This window comes from Protopterus annectens, chromosome 9.part0 (genome assembly GCF_019279795.1).
Source record: "Protopterus annectens isolate FY-2018-M chromosome 9.part0, PAN1.0, whole genome shotgun sequence".
In the NCBI taxonomy this organism is placed as follows: domain Eukaryota; kingdom Metazoa; phylum Chordata; order Ceratodontiformes; family Protopteridae; genus Protopterus; species Protopterus annectens.
In genome coordinates, this window is record NC_056743.1 from 987,156,045 (window position 1) to 987,175,725 (window position 19,681).

At 42.2% G+C, this 19,681-nt stretch overlaps 1 protein-coding gene across 1 annotated transcript in view; it reads right to left on the reverse strand.

The window, feature by feature from the left end:
* The window catches only part of RPS26 (ribosomal protein S26), a 42,234-nt gene extending 23,370 nt beyond the window's left edge, over positions 1-18,864 (reverse strand). Inside the window, exons 1-2 of the mRNA XM_044083748.1 lie at positions 18,770-18,864; positions 8,508-8,685 (exon numbers count right to left, since the gene is read on the reverse strand). Coding sequence (XP_043939683.1) covers positions 8,508-8,685; positions 18,770-18,772 — 181 coding nt within the window. The 5' untranslated portion in view covers positions 18,773-18,864. The remainder of the gene's footprint in view (positions 1-8,507; positions 8,686-18,769) is intronic.
* Between the last annotated feature and the right edge of the window lie 817 nt (positions 18,865-19,681).

The window sequence follows — 19,681 nt, forward strand, 5'->3', positions numbered from 1 at the left end:
GACAGTAACCTTCTCCTTTTTAGCCTGGTGAGTGAGACATCAGTGTGCCTGACTAGTCATCTATGACTAGTGTGTTGGGTACATTGTTTTGCCTAGCAAGTGAGTGGGATTTTCATGATAGCATCAAGGAAAATTTTCCTTCCTTCTGTTTTTTTTTTCTTAAGTTTTGGATTTTTCTTGGTATATTGACTGATTTTTCTTAGTATATTTTATTTAATTTTCCATTTGTTTACCAGGTCAGTCCGACTGGACACAAGGGGACCGTTTTCAGCAGAGGCTCAGGGAGAAAAGCTCCAGCTACATAGTAAATAATTATAAAAAAAATAATAAATTATACAAACATAGCTATTTTGTACAAAGAGCATAGAAAACATAAAAGGAGTAAAATCAGAGTTTTACAATTGCGGCAGCATACAGTGGTTAGAATATTGAGAAACAATTAAACAAGATAATATACAAACATACAATTGCTTGAACATAAATTCAAAAAGAAGTTTCCATAGACAAACAGGGTCATAAACTAGAAATCGTAACTATATTGATATGATTTATATTGCATTTATCTGGTTTTAATGATGGTATGTGTGTGTATTATTGTACGTATCATAGGTTCATACTAGGCTATCTGCCCTAGGGCATTTATAAGCCTAGCCAGAGTGTGTTTGGCTTTCACCACCCATTTTAAATGAATTTTGCTATGCCCTTTTTCGAGGTTAGTATACTGTGCCTCTGTCTAACAGTGACACAGAAGTGATACCCGGGGTAAACCTATCATCTCCCATCCACTCATCAAGATTCCTCTTGGAGAGGAAATGAGGGACTCTGCCTAACCTGGACTGGGATTTTATTCCAGAGTGAAGGGAGCCTCTTGGTTATGAATCGGTCCCTCCAGCATGTCCTATTTATTTCAGTGCTGAGGTTCAAGTCTCTCGAGCGTGTAGCTCGATGGAATTTGGATTTTCTGAGTGCAGCATGTCCATTAATTCCGGGTTGGACACTGCTTTATACAAGTCAAGCACAGATCGCCTCTGAGCAGGCGGTATGCCACTGAGTAGAACTGGAGTTTCTTTAACCGGGCAGCATATGGCATCTGTTTGAGCCCTTTGATCCTCTTGGTGAGGTACTTTTGGGGTCTTTCCAGTTGCTGCAGGTGTCTGGTAAGGTACATCCCAAAAGGGGCATTGTACTCAATTATGGGCCTGATGAGGGATGAGTAAAGAGGCACGATGACCTCCCCTGATCTAGATGTGAACCCCTTCACAATTAGTTGGGCTATATAAAATGTTTTTCTAACTACTTTGGCCACGTGGTTGTCAAAGGAGAGCTTGCTATCAACTTAGGTCCCCAGGTCCCCAATTACTTCTTCAGTACTTAATGGATTACCACATATGTGGTAATTTGTGGGCACTTTGTTTTTACCAAAGGGGATGACTATACACTTTTTGGCGTTTAGCTTGAGGCCATGGCGCTGGCACCAGTTGTCTGTTTCTACGAGGCCCTTTTGCAGGATGCTTGTGTCGGCTGGAGAGTCTATTATGGCGCCCAGTTTGCAGTCATCTGCGAACTTGGTCAGCCCCACAGTCCTTCCGTGTTAGCCTGTACCTCCGAGAAATATATACCGAACAAGAGATGTCCCAGGACTGAGCCTTGTGGGACGCCACTTGTAACCGGTTTGGAGTCTGACGTGGCTCCAGCAATTCTAACCATGTGGGTTCTGTCCTTGAGCCAGTTTGCAACCCATCTAGTGACATAGGGGTTTATACTTAAGCTGGTGAGCTTCTCTATAATGCCCGAGTGGGGTATTGTATCGAAGGCTTTTGCAAGGTCCAGGTAGGCTGTGTGGACCACCTTCCCCTCGTCAATGGCCTTGGTGACTTTCAAAGAAATCAACCAGGTTTAAGAGGCAGGATCTGCCCTTAAAGCAGAAACGGGTAGGATCCAGTGTCTGTAGGTCCCCAATATCTTTATTTATGAGGTCCATGATTATCCTTTCCATAGCTTTGCAGACCAAGCTAGTCAGGCTTATGGGGCGATAGTTTCCAGGATCTGTTTTGGCACCACCTTTGTGGAGAGGGACCACTGTTGCTGTGCGCCACTCTTTGGGTACATATCCTGTAGTAAGGCTGAGATTGAACGGTAGTTTTATGTTTGGGTTTAGTTCTTCTTGGAGCTCATGTAGGACACAGCCCGAGACACCATCTGGTCCCATTGATGCTGTGTTTTTTTGCTTTGGAGAGGGCGGCTCTTACCTGAGCATCTGAGATGTCAGGGGGGCAGCACTCTGCTGGGATAGATGATAGATATTTGCCCTTTTGGTAGGGAAGGGGGGGGGAGTTTGCGCTGAACCTGTCAGCTAGGATGTTGGCAATGTCTGTGGGGTCTGTGTATTTTTTGTCATTTTGGACTAATTCTGAGCACATCTGGGAATTCCCACCCAGGTTCCTAACAACTAAAGAAAGCCTTGTGATTATCCTTGGTATCCTGTGCAATTTTTCTCTCGAAGCTGGCCTTGGATGAATTTACGAGTGCCCGTAGTTTTTTGCTAACACTGATCAGAGATGCCTTCCCTTTTTGGGATTTTGCTCTATCATGTAGTAGCTTCCTCCTTCTATTGTATAGTTTGTTTATGGCTGGGGTCCACCAGACAGGACGCCTAACTTTGGAGGATTGGGTCTTGGTTTTATGTGGGATTGCATGATCCATGCATTCCTGAAGGTGTTCATAGAATGCGTTTATAAAGGATTCTGCGGTCTGGGCCGTGCACAAATATTTGTATTAATGTATTTACAGTATATTGACAAAGTACGGGGTCACATCAGAGGCTTGGGAGGTCATTCTTAAGAAACTGAAACTGTTGTAAAGCTCGCCATTGAATACCATAAGTTCAGGTTATGCTATACGAGAACTACTATGTAAAGATAACCATGTCAGCAGCCAGAACGCATTATATACTGAATGTTTTACTGTGCACATTAAGAAATGGATAGATTGGCCCAAACTCTGGACTGATTGTGTGCTTTTTTCTTTTTATTCCTGGGGAAATGCTATTCAAAAATGGAGAGACACAGAAGGGAACAGATTTAGTGGCACACCAGGTTGTGATTTTTTTTGTCTACTGTCATGTAAAGCTGACAAAAATAGTTGAATCTACCCAAGCTGGAAATGTGAGACTGTAGCCCACTGAAGGGGAGGCGATGGGAGGAGTAACTTGGCCAGGAAATGAAACTTGCAAAACTGCTCCTTGTGAAAAGTCTTTTCTCAGTAATTTGTTGACAGTTACAGGTTTCTTTCAGGAGAATGTGCAGTACATCAATAGGAAAAACATTTGTAAAACTCAGCACATACCAGTCAATGACATACGAGATGCAGACTCTCAAACTTGGCATTTCTTTTTTCAGGTGGTCCATTCTAAGTGAATGGAAGTCTAGTCCGACAACAAATGGTAGGGCTATTTGTTCTCACATTCTGTGCATTGAGACAGATTTAGCTTTCCAAAGGAATCACAATGTCTGCCCCCATGAGGGCAGACGAGTAAAAAAAAATTAGGAATGAGCACTTATTTTGCTGCAGGCAGCTTTAGATGATGTAGTAAATCATGGCAAGATAATGGTTTGCCCGTAGTGGTCCTTTAAGTCTAATGCCACTGGACATCCAAAAGGAATCAGCCCACAATCGTAATGGCAGAGGTCCCCTTATGGAAAGCAGCACTCAATTCATCTTTTCCAAGCTGAACTCTACAAGATGGCACCTTGCCCTGTTTATACACGAGCTGCAGGGAAACCTAGGAGTACCCACAGGCTTAGCCCCTCCCACAAAGACTTATCCCCGACAGTTTATAACTGAACAAAGAAAACCAAAGCTCAAACCCACAAAAGCCCACATCAGTACCCACCGACAAGCACATAACATGCAATACATACAAGCCACTTCTTACAGCCAAGGGTTCTGCTTCACAAATATTTAGAATATCAGCATTGCATCAATATAAACTAGGACCAAAAGTTAAGCCAGCCAATCTTGTCAAATATTTGCCACTCAACAAAAAACACATAGTATTGTAAAGGCATCCCAACACCCCCCTTACTGCAATAACAAAAATAGATATTACCATATCGTAAAGTACACACACACAAAACCACTTATTCTAGACAAAAACTAGATAGCTGTAGAGGGAACATAGTTACCATTAGGTTCTCTTGATTTTAAGACTGTGAAACTTGCAGAAAGCCCCTCACAGCTGACCACCTAAAACCTGCACCCAAAACTTAAACTTCTCTCTCAAACAGGTTACCCAGATTTTACTGGCTCAACTTTGAGAATTGCCTCCCACCGCCCCCAAAACAATTTAAGAACTGGCCATGGAAGAGACAACTGCCACTAGCGCGCATGCACACACACAGTGAAGCATTTGTCAGTAGGCTATGAAAAAAATGGCAGGAACTACATATAGTCCATACTTTAGCATAAAAAAAAAAGGGGGGGGGGTGAAGTTGAGGGAGAGAGTAATGTCGCACTGATCTTTTGCACTGGGGATGGAGTGGACAGAAAGGGCAATGCAGCACTGAACTTTTGAACAGCTATGATAAGTTTGTGCAACTGCACTATGTCCATCATGGTAATCACTGCTGCGGTTGTCTCGGCTATAGGTTCACAGGTGGTTACTAGGCTTAACCATATTACCAGAGTTGCCCCAAATGTCAATAGTTAGGTAAGCGAAGTTCACATGTATGATTCTATTGTAGTAAATACTGGCTGCCTCTGTCCATGAGGGATTGCTCCACCACCAGGGGAGTGAATTTATGGTCAACCATCCACTGATCTAGGTTGCATTATGAAGATGGTGAAGGAGAGGCTGTGCTTCATAGGAATGGGAAGCTTGCTCTAGAGAAGGGGCAGTCTCTGGAAGATGCATCTCTCCAACATGATTTGTTCATGTCAGAGACTATGTTAAAATCTTTAGAGAGTGAGCAACCAAAGTGTAGCTTGATTTACAAAAGTGTGTAGTATTTCCATTAGGACCAGATGGAAACTGCCTTGTAAGCCACAAGTTACCCCATAGCAGCCTGCAGGGGACAGAATACACCAACAGGGCTCCAGTCTTTCTGCAAAGGATTTTGTGCACCCTGTATTTCTTGGTGAGAAACCTCTATGGTTTCTCCAGCAGTTGCAAATGTCTAGTAAGATGCATGTAAGAGAGAGCATTGTACTTACTGGTCTGATAGGGGCAGTGTGTAATGGAATTTTACCATTCTTAGATCTAGAAGCAATGCTTTTACTTACAAGACATGCCACACAGGATTTCTGCCTATAATGCAATTAGCAGGGATGTTAGCTTTCCCCAAAGAGAATAATGCATTATTTTGTATCTAGCCTCAATCTATAGCTTTAGCAAACATTTGCCAGTGTTAACCCTTCTGCAGTATAGTGGCATTGTTGGGGGACTTGCTGCTCCCTCCTAGCTGGAGATCAGCTAGTGTGTTCAACCTCAAGACAATTCATGTTTGCCTGGACTTCTCTAAGAAACAGATTCCAAACAGTAAAGGACCCAGTACAGGACTCTGTGGTACGCTATTGGTGATGTCACCCACTGAGTGTCCTGTGGCCAACTTGCTACCCATCTCATGACATTGGGGTTAATTCCCAAATAAGCAGTTTCTCACTAACACTAGAGTGGGGGATTGTATCAAATGCCTTGGTGACTTTCTCGAAGTTGTAAACCAGGTTTAACAGACATGGTCTACCCTTAATGAATCCAACTGGGTTGAGTTCAGAGTCTGGAGATGACCTCTGTCCTTAAGGTCCACAATGATTCTTTCCACAGCCTTACAGTTGTCAGGGTCAGCTGCTGTCATCCTTTATATGCAGAGGGATTATATTGCAATCCTCCAAAGTGCCAGAACATAACCAGTCCACATGATATGGGGAAAAAGGGATCCAAGTGGGCCTCCCATGTCATTTTAAGTTGTTTAAGAAGGCAAGCTAGAATGTTGCCTGCTCCCACTGGTGCTGTGACTTTGGCCATTTAGCCATGGAGTGCTCAGAGATGACATTTTCTCGGATAACAGGCTGAGGAATTTGGGGGGGGGTCCTTCCTCTGCTGAGCCAGTTCCCTTCCATTAATGTTTGCGTGCCTGTTCTTGGATGTTCTCTTGGAATCCCAGCTTATGCAAGATATACAAACTCCCGACACAAATACTTGGCAAAGACAAAGCTTAAATACAGAAAAAATGTGGATAACCCACAACAGGCTACAAGCTGCAACTGGAGCTAGACAAATTTGTGAACACACTTTGTGGTGGATAGCCCAAAGGGTAAGGAAGAACTGAAAATGTGATCCAGACACACACAACCTTAAACATCTGACGCCTGGACGAATACAGGTATAAACATCTTTTAAAAGTATAGATAAAAAAAGACCCAGAACCGGTCTCCAAACATTTTGATACGTAGACCTTTCTTTAATAAAAAGTTCCCCACTTGGGAAGTAGGAAGAGCATGCGAGAGAGACCCGGGGGGGTCTGATCTGAAGATGAGGAATGGCTCCTTGGAAAGGATGAATTTCCTCTCACTACCATCTGTAACCTTACAGAGTAATCTTCAGGACACATTTGTCACAATTTTTCATTTGCTAAAGTGAAAAATGGAGATTCAGACTTTCTGCAAAAAAAAAAAAAGGGCCAAGGTGGGAGGAAGTCACAAGGTCTGTTCAATAAACCAGACAGTCCCTGGTTTTGGGAAGTTGAGACTTTTGGAACCTCCTCTCTGCGTCAGACTTGTTTACCTGTATTTTGTGGAGACCGCTTCATCTGTATTTTGCAGAAACTGGATGAAGAGTTAAGAACCCCTTAGAAAATTTGGAAGAGGTGGGCTGAAAAATCTTTGATTCCCTGAATTAGCTTACCCCTTTCATCATACTTTTAGAATGATCTCTGTAGCAGAGGATCCAAAACATACACTACTGAAGAGTTTAAAATATTATCTAGAGGGTTCTGAGAACAGACAATCTAACATTACCAGAGGCCATAGACCTGGAAGTTATCAACAAGGTCGTACAACTGTAAGAAAGTAGTTACCTGGGCAATAAAAGAAACCAATGTACAGAAATCTCTCAGGGGGCACTGCAAATAAAGCATTCCCCATCTTCGCATTTAGAACACAGGAGATAGTTGCAGAAGCACACTTTCCTCGTACTTAATTTTCCCATCCTTATCAGACAGTAGGATTGGAATTGATCCCACGACTGGTAAAAATGTGGTTAACTAAAGAGAGCTTCTGGGTCAACCTTGGGAATTGTATATAAAAACAAGGAACTTTATGCAGCCCACCTGCCTTTTAAGGGGCAAATGGCCAACTATCAGGAAACCGCAAGCAGTAACACACACACTAAACGGACAGGAGTAATACAACAATATTTCCAGTGTGACTGAGAACTCGCATGTGACCCCCCCCCCAGGTATAAACCAGAACCAGAGTTTTCCTCTGAGCCCGAATCAAATCTGAGGAGACAAACTAGTCTGTCCCTTCATCTTACCATTCGAATTAAGCTTTAATATCTTCAGGGGGGAAAAAAGGCACACCTCATTCTTTTATCAAAAACTACTTTACAAGGATCAATAACCTGAGCCCTGAGGTGGACCCAATAAAACCACTCCTTGTTAAGGAAATCTGAAGAGTAGATACAGGCTTAGTTAATTACTACCCTTTGAAAGGAAAAAAAAAGACTGGTGCAACATTAAACCAGTAAGTCTACCCTGTTATCTCGCCCAAGACTAACGGTGGCTCTCCCTTGCCCACTGAGAGGACCACAACAGCCAGAGCATGTGGCTAACTCCAGGTCCACAGTGACTGTAGGTGCAAATGGCTACATCATTTGCCCATCTGCAGCTGAGGCAAATTGCTAGACTGCTGTGGTGACAAAGGCAGTTTGCTTAACTTCTTGTGGATGGAAGGACTGACCATAGGACTAGTGGTGTGTTCCACGGTAAAGCTGGCATGGTGACCCTTTCCAGAGGAAGACAAGTAGCAAATGCCAGTAAAAAGTACAATTCCTTAAAGAGTCTTTCACAGAAAAGCACAGTAAAATGCACTGTTACTTTACACAACGTTAAATGGGAGACCTTTTGCCCTGTTTAAAAGTATGATGCAGTCTTAAGAGTCCATTAAAACAAACTCTTACCATTAAAATAACTTTCCCAGAGAGGAAGTGATCAATGGGAGTCTTTCCCCCAAAGGGAACTTATCGACCAAGCAAAGAAACAGCATCAAGCTGACTGATCCCCAAAAGCCTTAACACGAGCATACTCTTCAGCAGCAGTCAAGATCTAAAGGGCTTGACACCCAAACTTGCCTTAGCCCAAAGTAATCCCCTCAAAATCAACCACACCCCATTACTACACGTTTCAAGTCAACCCAGAAAACAAATACCAAACTACCAGCACCACACAAAAATACACAAGTAGTAAAATGTACACTTGTAAACAGCCCAACTGTTGGGCAGTCTAACTTACATTCAAAGACACTGGCTTCAGAAATATCTCTCACGGCGGCAGCCTCAACAATATTCCTTATAACAAACTTCTTAATGGCCTTATCCTTGGGAACACATCGAGCACAGTTGGTGCAGCGAATGGGTTGAACGTGCCCACGGCCCTTCTTGGCCCGTCCATTGTTCCTTCTCTTCTTTGTCTGAAAAGCATTAAAAGGAAAAAATAAAGCACCGCAGATAGACCATACAAAATATTCAACAGACAAACCTCTAAAGTGGCAAGACATAAGTTAGTCTGAACATTTTAATTCATTTCTGGTACCAAACTCACCCAATTCATAAACAATGTATGCCTAAGAAATGGATTTCAAGAACTTTGAGAGACCAAAGAAATTCCATGTAATCCATTTTTTGACAAACTGACCAAAGACGCAACGGATACAATCGGTTTGTAGTTTACGCAGCTTTTACTTGTGTTACCATCCTTGTACGTTACAGAGCAGAAAACTGACCGGTGTCAAAGGGCTGTAATTTGCATTTCTCGGCGCTCACGTGAACAGGCATGCACCAAACCCAGTTTAGTTTCAGTTGACAACGCCAACTTGCATTTCAAACCCATAGTAGCATCCACAATGCAGTAATCTGCAATACTACTGTTGGTTTTCTTTGGACAGCACAGTAGTAAGACAAACCAGTTAGGAGTGCAGTTTGTGTTAGTGTTTTGACCCTCAAACCAACAGAGCAGAATATGTAGCACTAAATTTTGCAATTGCTACCATGAGCATGCTATCATACTCCTGGGAGGTTCCAAATATGAAGTTAGGATTAGACAGACTTCCTCAGTTTTCAGCAAAAGGGGACCACATGTACTGTATTTACATTCAAGTACCAACAATTAAAAACATGAAAACATTCAATTACACTGCAGCAGATGTACTCCTAAATTCCACTTGTAGGTGCAGCAGAGAAATTACTGCTGTTGGACAGAAGTTAAATCCCATTAATGTATTACCCCAAATTTGCAGTGTGAATTTTTTTTTGTATGGGAGGCTCAGCGAGTTGACATGAGATGCTCTCCAACAGAAGCAGAGATTTCAATGACAAACAGGTTCAAGCACGATTTTGCACAAAGCCACCACATACTTGCACTGTAAACACTAATACTGTGGTAAACTCTACAAGTGGAAATTCAGCAATAAATCAATTCATCCAACACCACAACTGCAGAAGTGTGTGGGAAAACATCATCTTTTACAGAGCGGATAAAGACAAATTTACCAGTAATCAACCGTATGGTTCAAACGGGCCTATATATCACATTGTCGAACTTGTATAAAAGTTCGAACAATGTAATAAGCCATGGCACAGATTTTTCCCTTGGGGGGGGTGTCGGTGGGCAGTTTTCAGGGCTTTGCTATTTCCTCCACTGTAAACCAAATGAATCACTGAGAGCAACCAAATGGAGAACGAGCCGAAGTGAAAGTTTATTCAAACCAAGATTCAGAAAAACATGCTGTGATTAACGCTACACAATGAAATTGGTGTTTTCGTAAAACCATCACACACACTAGAATGCCTTAACACTATTTAAATATTAAACTGACTGATAACAAAATATAACTGGACAGCCAATGAATTGGGAAACTAACACCAATATAAAAAGTAGATTCAGTTAAAATAATCTAAAACCTTATATAAACATAATAAAAATGTGTATAAAAAACATGAAAACTGTTAATGTTTGTTACATAAATAAAAATAGTATGAAACTTTTACATAAGTAACTTTGTTATCTAGCATAAATAAAAATGCATGAATCAACTACATAAGATGATATACGCTCTAATACATTCCAATGCTGCCCCTCAGAGAAAAAAATTACAATTTGGCAGCTCTTAATTTTAATGGCTGTCCAATTATATTTGTGTAGCGTTAATCACATGTTTTTCTGAATCTTGGTTTGAAATAACTTTCACTTCGGCTCGTTCTCCATTTGGTCGCTCAGCGATTCATTTGGTTTATAGTTTTCTATTCACTGACATCCTTTTGGTTATTTATTTCCTCCACTGTGCTGCGATCATGGAATTTGTATATTTAAATCGGTGTGGGGGGCCACAGCCCCCACTTTAGTTTAAGGGTTTTTTTTGTTAGGGAACAGTGATTTTTTTTCCCTGGAAAAAAAAAGAAAAACGATGGGGTGCCCTTTATTGTTCGGTTGTAGACTTTTGGGTTCGATATTACATCGTTTAACAATGTGATACAGACCCTCTTCAAACTTATACCACCAATGTTAATTTTAAGTCGCCATCTGTTAAAAAAATCAATTCCCTGTCCACAAGTCTGTTACTCAGAACATGATGCAAGGGGCCCAATGGCTCTGGAGCTACACATGTCTTTTTCTGCTACTCACCAACCATACCCATGGCAGTACTGAAGCTTTAGTGCGTTTCACCCAATAGCAGCACAGATGAAATTCAAAAATTAGTGTTAAGTAAACTGACACTGGTAAATTCTTGCTTTTATTAAAAAACATTTATATACCCCCTTTTCTGTTATATTTCATAAGAAAACCACAACTCTCTCAACACAAGATTCAAAATGTCATTACATTTTTGGGTTGCTGACCTCCGAACTATGATGAACTCCAAATACTCGAACTAGTGTACTGTCTAATAGTTGGGACATGGTGTTATTAATCCAAACACCAAGTCAAACCTGCACACACCATGTTGCTTACCAACTAGCCAGGAACGCAGCTTAAGACAGACCAGAACAGAAACATTACTAACCAAGTATTCTACCAGTACCCACAACAGGTGGTACTTTCTGCAAATTCAGCACAAGCATGTAACTGAATCTTCACTTATACTCCACCTAACAGGGTCTACTAAACTAGTCCTGCTCAGAGAGAGCGCCACACAAAAAGTCTAGGTTACTTCATCCCACTGTATTGTCTTCCAGCAACTCACAGAACAGACTGTCACAATACTGAAAACCACAAAAAGGGGGACCCCCCCCCAGTCTAACTAGACTTACGGGTGACTCGTGTGCTGATTAAGCATGACAGTGAGAAGCTGCCAGTTCACATTCACACATCCCAGTGGAAAGTGGTCCAGGCTATAGCACTGCTTACCTACTGCAGCATAGAACGACATATCCTTGGGTAGGATAAGCAGTAGAATTATAGAATTCATTAGGCATGGGCAAGAACAATCACATTCAGGAACATGCCAGATACTCCCACATTACCTAAATGGGGGTACTACAACAGAACATGGAAATTGCTCATAACTGCCTGGATAACAATGCCACAAATAGCCATCAACCCAATGACAAGAACAAATGAGCAGCAGCTACAGGGCTAGCAGCCACAGAAAATAAAACCGCTGCATTACAGGGTGCACTTACAAACTTGTGGCACATGCAGGATGCCCATGACTTGGCCTAGCAAACTTTAATTTCAAAACAGGAAAAATGTATTAAGGTACACGCAAACACAGTTAAAAGAGGCAAGCAGATTACAGAACACAGGAACAAAAATCACAGCACTGAACATACGCAGGACAGAAAGGAAATGGGAGATGGGAAACCACAGCAGCACACCACTAGGCTGGAAAGAAGACAGACAGGTGGCAACTCTGAGGTGAGGGACAAAATGCACATCAAAAAATTACATTGTAGTGAAAAAAGCACCCTGGATCATACAACCTTAAAAAGGAAGCAAAAGGGGACAACCTGCGTAGTCATTACATCTGATGGTTTTCCTAGACCAATCAGCATTCAGTATCCACCCACTTTTCTCATAGATATAGGACAGCAGCAGTAAGCAGTGAAAACAAGCCAGCCTTCTTTATCCTCACCAACATCCCAAGCTCATTTTGCTGCAGCCCTAGGCAAGCTGAGGAGTCTGACCCATCTCCTTCTAGCACAGAAGGCCTGAAATGCCTCCTACTGAAGGCATCCTCATTAGGTGCCCAACTCAACTATTACAGATCATACACACCAGCCCTTTGTATTTTTTGCTCACTTCGCCTGTCTTCTACTTTACCTGTTCCTTCCTGTCTTCTGTGTTTTTCTGACCACATCAACTTACCTAGCAATATGGGAGGACAATTTCAAGCAGTTTCTCCAGCCAGTCTAGTAGACATGGGCATCCTGAGGCAATGCAGCAATTGCTACATGTATACTGACAACCCACTTCGAGTCCACACAGATTCATTATGAGAGAGATGCATCTATATGAAGAACATAAAATTCAGGATCTCTTGCTCAGTCAGTCCATCAGATACCAAGCAGGCTGTCAGCATGCACACCTTTCCTCCTGCACCTACCAAACCAACACTACAAACCTACATATGTGGAGGTCCTTACAAGAAACTTACCTAAACAGACACCTCCCAAACACAAGAACCCTTCACACAACACTATCTGCGGGAACATAGTACACACAATATATAACACACTAGTGTCACCAGTCAAACCCTCAAGGCACAACACAAAAAAACATCCTAGTCAGACAATTCAATTGAGACAGGTCCCTCTCACCAAGTTGGCTTAAGGAAAAAAAATGTCACGATCAGCTGCCAGGATCCACCACATCACACAATCAAGTCTCAACATCATGCACTGTTATGTCCGAGTCCATGATGGGACTTGAGACTTGCGCTATGGACTATACAAAGAGAGCCATGACTGACCTCTAGGACAGAGTCTCAGGCAGGTATATGTTCCTAACCTTGCACAGCATTCTACCTTTGCCTAGGATGATACCTCAATACAAACAAAAAATGATTAAGCCAATTGCTGAAATCAGTTTCTGATGTCAAAAGGGGATCCAGCATCTGTCAGCCTGGGAAGACATGGTCGACAGACCACAATACTTTCTCACAGATGGTCTTCACCTGTCACCCCTGGGATTTCAGTTACTGGCTAAGGCTCTTCGATCCCATACAGTGCCTTTTTAGGTAATGTCACAAGAACAAAATTCCAGATGTAAAAATACCCTCTAAAAACAACCCCAAGGTTATACTGCTAACCGCTAGGAGTCCAAACCAGAAACTCCACTCGCTTGAAGCAGTCCTCACCATGGAAGATGCTGACATTTGTGCATTCAGAAACCTGGTTTGAGGCTGCGGACAGCACCCCAACTATACCAGGTTAGGTTTCGTTCCACACGTTCAGACCACAAACTGAAGGTGCAAGAACTAGGAGGTGGTTACCAATATTCATTAAAGATAAACAGAGATGTAGATCATGCCTGTAGGATCACCGAAGGCAAATGTGCATATGGCCTACCTAGACTTGGCAAAAGCCTTTGACACAGCCCCCCCCCTCACGCATCACTGATAAAATTCACCCCAGCTAGGTATCAACCCATATATTGTCAGGTGGGTTGCAATCTAGCTCACTGATAGAACGCATATGCAATCTAGCTCACAGAGAACATATATGGTCAAAATGGGGGACCACCTCCTCCAGCAGACCTATAACTAATGGTGTTCTACAGGGATCTATTCTGGGACACATACTGTTCGGAATCTACTCCAAAGTACACGCTAAAACTAAAGGACTGTGGTTGACCAAGTTTGCTGATGACTGCAAACTGGGAAGAGCATTGAAACTCCTAGCGAGGTCAACATCATGCAAGAAGGTCTTAGACTAATGACTGGTGCCAAAGCGAGCATCAAGCACACAGTCAACTGAGATACAGGCAACACAAGTTGACATCAACCTTAACCACCATGTCTCCACTGTGGTAAGAAGGGCATTTTATATTGCTCATCTCATAAGTATGGGAAGGCACTGCCTCGGGGGGGGGGAGATAATCCCTCTGTACTCTTCCTTCATCGGGCCAATAGCAGCTCTCATTTGTATGTTCCTTTCCAAACATGTACAGCAACCGGAGAAACCACAAAAGTTCCTTACAAAGAAAAATTCAGAGTCTTCAAAATGTGTCTTGTTCGGATCATTATCCCTTTACTCTGTGATACAAGGTAACCTGTGTCTTGCATATAGACAAATTTCTGACCAAGCTTTGATAGAAATGCTGCACATTTGCAAGTCAAATGGCACACGGGTCACTCCCTCAAAAGGACCTTAACCTGGTACAAGACATCAACAGAATTTTGCTGGAAACCAATTTGTCTCAGAGGTTGCCCCACCTTCTTCCAATTCATGTTAAAGCCCCTCATTGGCCCTATTTCAGCACAATTTGGACAACTGGATGGGTAACCAGAAACTCACCCCAGGGGTTCCCACCTGTGTCCCTCTTGCTTAGGGGCAAGAGGTGCCAATTTTAGTGTCTGCTTGAACCAGTTACCCTTGGGAACACAGGCTGAACCTGGCTAGGTTTGCAAGGGCCCTGGCGCCATTACACTAGCAACCTCCTATGATCACCTCTCAAACTATGTGCAATTGCAGTAGATTTCCTACCACACCACCAAGCGCCCCACTCCAACTACCCAAAAGCTTTAAGTGAGGATGGGAGAAACAGCTCTGCTTTACAAGTCAACTCTTGCTACTCCAAAGTCTGCAAATTTACTACAAATGCACACTTCTAATCATCTACCCAAACTCCTACCCACCCTCACCCGTTAATACTCAAACATATTTAAAACTCACACGAAGCTGTTCCCCCACTAAATGTGAAGGGCAATTCACCTTTTCTGGGACAGAAATATGACCTGCAATTTCCAGATATCAATTTTCATCTCAACCTCTCTACACTCCATAGCAAGCTGCTACAGGGAAGCTTGAGACCAATGTTAAGTCACCATTTGCAAATGAAGATGACACCCATACATAACCAAACATGAAAGGCTGGGACACTCCAGATTTTAGCAGTATATTAACATATGCCCACGAAAACACAAAAGCCTGGACAGAAGGGAACAGACTTGGCAAATTCCTGCCTACCTCAAAACACCAAAAATGTTGGAACCAGTTGACTCTCCTAAAATACTTTTTAGAGTATTAGGAGAGAACAGTCTAGGATATGCAATTGTATGCATTCTTCTAGGTTCATAAAACAAGTGAACAATTTGACAACCCCTGCAAATACCAAACACTGACCTGGACAACATTCACTTGTGTCTTTCGGCTTTTCCGAGTTAGGGGTCGCCACAGCAGAACTCCGGTCCGCTAATGATTGGCAGTAGATTTTTACGTGCTGGCTTGCCGGGCCTAACGCTCAACCTTCAATGAAGGAATGCCCATTCACTCATGTCGCCACACAGAAGACGCTCTGAGAATCGAACAGGCAACTACACTCGCTAAATCACTAAACCAACTACTAGCCGGTCTCAATTCCAGCACCATGCAAGGATGTGGAGAATCACTGATTTCAAACGTCCACTTCCCTAAGAGAGAGAATCAGTACCCCAGTTTGCCAATCTAGAGGTTTAGTCCCACCACCTACACAGCACTAAAACTTTGACCACAACACTTAATAGCAGTACCTTCAGCATTTCTAATCTTGACTACCACCATCACGTGCAGGTTCTACTGCCCCCACACACAAGGCTATGATGGCTACAGATTAAAAAAAAAAAATCGGTACTTTTCCGTTATCGGGGCAACACTTTAAATGAAGTTGCTAAGCTACGAATCCAGTGTCTTGTCATGTCCTTTTGTGTCTTAATTTAATCAATGTTACTGGATACGGTTTAAAAAAAAAAAAAGGAGATGTCTCTGCTAATAGGAGTGCCTTTTTTAGGCAAGGCTCAAATTCTAAACCTACCACCCTAGAAAACAAAAATGGGAAGAAACTGAGGGTAATGCTGCTCAATGCAAAGTCTAAACCTCAAAATGCTGCACTCGAGGCCCTTCTCAGTATGGAGAACATCGATGTCTGAAAGCTAAAACACAGCATCAATGGGACCGGATGGCCGTGCCCGCTGTGTTGTGCTAATTGAGAAAAATTATTCCGCACCCGCATTACAAGGCAGCTGTTTAATTAATCACATACCCCAGGATAGGAGTGGGCAGCTGTGGTCCTGCTCCACAAAGTACAAAGGCGGTGCCTCCCGGTAATTACCTAATTATAGCCTTATAACTAACAAGTCTAGTCTGCAAAGCTATGGAGAGGATGGAGCTCATAAAACAAAGAAATAGGGGACTTGCAGACATTGGACCCGACCCAGTTTGGCTTTGTCAAGGGGCATCTACTTCAGTACAGGCCAACATGGGAGGAACATGCTGAAAGTTTTTGAGAGGGACACTGCAAACTGGGCCATAGTAGTAGTGGTGGATCGGACGACACGATATCCTTCAGAAAGGACTCACGAAACAGATGCGATACCAGAGAGGTGACATGTGCCTGCCTACATACAAGGCCATGCTATTATTCAGATACCGCCTGCTCAGCCAGTGGTGACATGCCTGACATACAAGGCCATGCAACCGAATCTAAAATTTACTCACACCTGGTTAGATTAAGACCAAAAAGACATGACAAGACACTGGATTCGAGCTCAGCAACTACGTTTAAAACGGTTTCCCTCTTACGTAGCAGCTAGACAAATCAAATGAAAATAACAAGCAACCAAAATTTGGGAAAGCAGAACCTCGATAAAACGCTGATAATAAATGTTGCATCAGGTACATAATGACTATAACTCCTGCACATTATCTATACTTCGTAATAATGGTTAATTCCGTTGCCAGAAAAACCCTTTTAAAGCAGTACTTGGTATTTCCAAAAAAAAAAAAAACGCTCACAGCAACCTGCTGTTTCAGGATTCCGATCACAGCTGCCAGAAGCCAGATAACTGTATGCACGGAAATTGTGTTTTTAGGGGATGTACATACAAGTGTAGTCGTAAGGGGGTGAATAGTTTAATGGAGAATTTTTTTTACACTGCTATCAGAGCAGCACTTTATACGTGGTTGCTGAGCTCGGAATCCTGTGTCTTGTCAGGTCTTCATCGCACCAGGTGCGTATACAATATTTTACTGGATAACACAAACAAAGGGGATGTCAATTCTAAACTTTACGCAAGACCAAAAAGACATGACAAGACACTGGATTCGGAGCTCAGCAACCGCGTTTAAAGTGTTACCCCAAAAACGGAAAAGTACCAAAAGAATCAGTATGTGAAGTAGTCTAAACATTTTTTTCCTTAAGTGGAAACTGTCTTTTTCTTGCACCACATCAAAACTGTTTAATTGTTGCTGCAGTGGCATCCTCTACACAATGACCTAATCCCACAAGCTGTTTCTGGTACTACTTAGTGGAATACATATCCACCCAACAGCTCTTCAGGGAGTTACTTCACCTCCAAACCTAATGTCAACCAAAACATTAATTCTTCACAGGCACAAACAACCCACAGTTAAGTTGTCACTTTTGCAGCTCCTGCAGCCTTCCTGGTCTGTTGGCACCATTAAGTCAACTTGTATTATTTTCGGGTACCCATATTTAGTCCTGTTTGCAACACCTTTCAATGACATCAGTATCTCATCTGATACAGTAGAAAATAATGCAGTCCTTTTTGTGTATAGAGCAACCAAGAGCTTGCTGCTTTGCATTAACATGCACTTATTGAATAACACAAAGAGTGCGCAATTTAGTAACATTAATCTTGCACGATTTGCCAGGAAACCATAACACTTATGTGGCACGAACCTGGACGTTCTGTGATAACCTAGACAGAGAGGCGTGGAATAAAAATTCCTTACAGCACTGCATATGCATCAAGATGCAATTTTTTAAACCTACTTTCAATAATATATTCTTGCTTATTCTGGGGGAAAAAGCTCTTCCAGTAATTCTAGAAGGAACTAACCAAACAGTTGTACACGAGACCAGGCTCGGTATCAACAGTGTAAACACTTCATACTGAGCGGAATCGACATACAATCCGCAAAACATAGCGTCCAATGTATTCGTGACACAAATCTAGGTTTGTTTTCACAATATCCAGATTTCTAGACAGTAGCATTTTAATTAAAGCATTCCAGCTTAATCGTGTATAATTGACCCCCTGACCCGCTCTGCTGTATGGAAACAACATACCACGTAAAATCCTGTTTCGAAACTTTTCGAAATAATTCGCCTTTTCCCCAAGCACACCAAAAACAGACCACAACACGAATCGATAAGTATGCTCTTCAGGCCAACAGCCTCCAACCACAGAAGACATTAACATTTAAGAACAACCGCACAATCGAGGTGAGAATTCTCCTACTCAATAACTCTTCTGATACCCTGATGCCTTCAATCATAAAAAAATAAACATTATCAACACTATACACTTTACTACCCGCATGGAAGTATACACTCACCATTTTGTGAGAGGAGAGATAAAGAGAAAAGGAAATTACATAGCACAGTATTTATATGAGGTTGTGCGCTACCGGAAGTATGGTGCCGGACTTGCACCGCCTCATGTCTCCGTGATTACTGGCATTTTGTCATAGTACGCGCTAATTGGTAGTAGGCAACGATTTTTCTGTTTTGGGCGTGGTTTGGTACCGAAACGTAAAATAATGAGTCTTAAAGCTTGCAAATTACAAACAGATTTATTTATTGTATTTTCACTAGAAATTTAATATAAATGAGCATTTTCTTTCCTAAAAATAGTGTTTAATTTATAACAAAAATACTATCGTTTTGAGGAAACGTTAGAGAGGCGGGAGGGAGTTTAGCGTGCGGTGATTTTTATCCGGACCGGAGGATGAACATTTTTCGGTAATCTCCAATCAGATGCACGATGACCTGCCAGTCATCGTGAACACGCCCTACGCTGCGCAGTACCGCACGCGAGGTACTACACTTGGAGATAACCTGGGGTTGAAAATGGGTTATTTGTCAGACCCAAACCCTTATCTTTATGATAAGGGAAAAAAAAAAAAAAAACCCTGTTGGAAAGACAAGAGGAGCACCTTCTGATTTTTCAAAAGATAAGGTCTTCGTATATAGTTAGTGATTTCAAATATTGGTATAGGCGTAGTTTATGTGTGTGATAAAAAAATATACAACTACAGACCTGATGCAGGAAGCGCAAAACTAAATTTCATGGCCAAAATCATACCGCTATGCTTAAATCTTAGCGGGTGAGAGGTATTGATTGGTTATGCTCCTACCGTTATCACTTGTGGTCTGCCTCAGAGCCTTGCAGACTGGAAATGATATTGAGAAAGAGGTAGAACGGCATTGTCCCCTGCGCCAGCGTATTTATTGTGATGTTGCTGTAT